This window comes from Penaeus monodon, chromosome 28 (assembly GCF_015228065.2).
Source record: "Penaeus monodon isolate SGIC_2016 chromosome 28, NSTDA_Pmon_1, whole genome shotgun sequence".
In the NCBI taxonomy this organism is placed as follows: Eukaryota; Metazoa; Arthropoda; class Malacostraca; order Decapoda; family Penaeidae; genus Penaeus; species Penaeus monodon.
This window is the reverse complement of record NC_051413.1, coordinates 3268196-3268547: the sequence shown is the minus strand read 5'-3', so window position 1 is coordinate 3268547 and position 352 is coordinate 3268196. Positions and strand designations below refer to the sequence as shown.

Below are 352 nucleotides of genomic sequence, written 5' to 3'. Positions count from 1 at the left end.
ATTATCCTCAACTTCTTTCCAATTTACGTTACGGTCTAACGTTGCCACATGCCTGGTCCTCCTTTCTCCGTCTCCAGCATCGCTCATGCTCAATGCCGCCCCAGCATCACTTTCTCAAAAACGACCTTTGCAGTCACCATGCATATTATCCTGTACTTCCGGTTCTTGAAGGATAACGGAAGTGCAGTGTGAAGGTAGGATTCTGAGGCATATATAAGAGGTTCTGGATAAGACCTGTTCATTATCCAGCTCCTGAATATATCTTTTCTTAGTCAGCATGAAGACTGTCGTGGTAAGAGAACTATTTTGGGTGTAAACTTTTTCTTGCGAAAAGCTTGTGAATATGTGAGTA

General features: G+C 42.9%; 1 protein-coding gene across 1 annotated transcript in view; it reads left to right on the top strand.

Annotated features, from left to right (window-relative positions):
• Nucleotides 1-257: 257 nt before the first annotated feature.
• Nucleotides 258-352, top strand: part of LOC119590919 (keratin-associated protein 19-2-like) — a 1061-nt gene continuing 966 nt past the window's right edge. Inside the window, exon 1 of the mRNA XM_037939657.1 lies at nt 258-292. Coding sequence (XP_037795585.1) covers nt 278-292 — 15 coding nt within the window. The 5' untranslated portion in view covers nt 258-277. The remainder of the gene's footprint in view (nt 293-352) is intronic.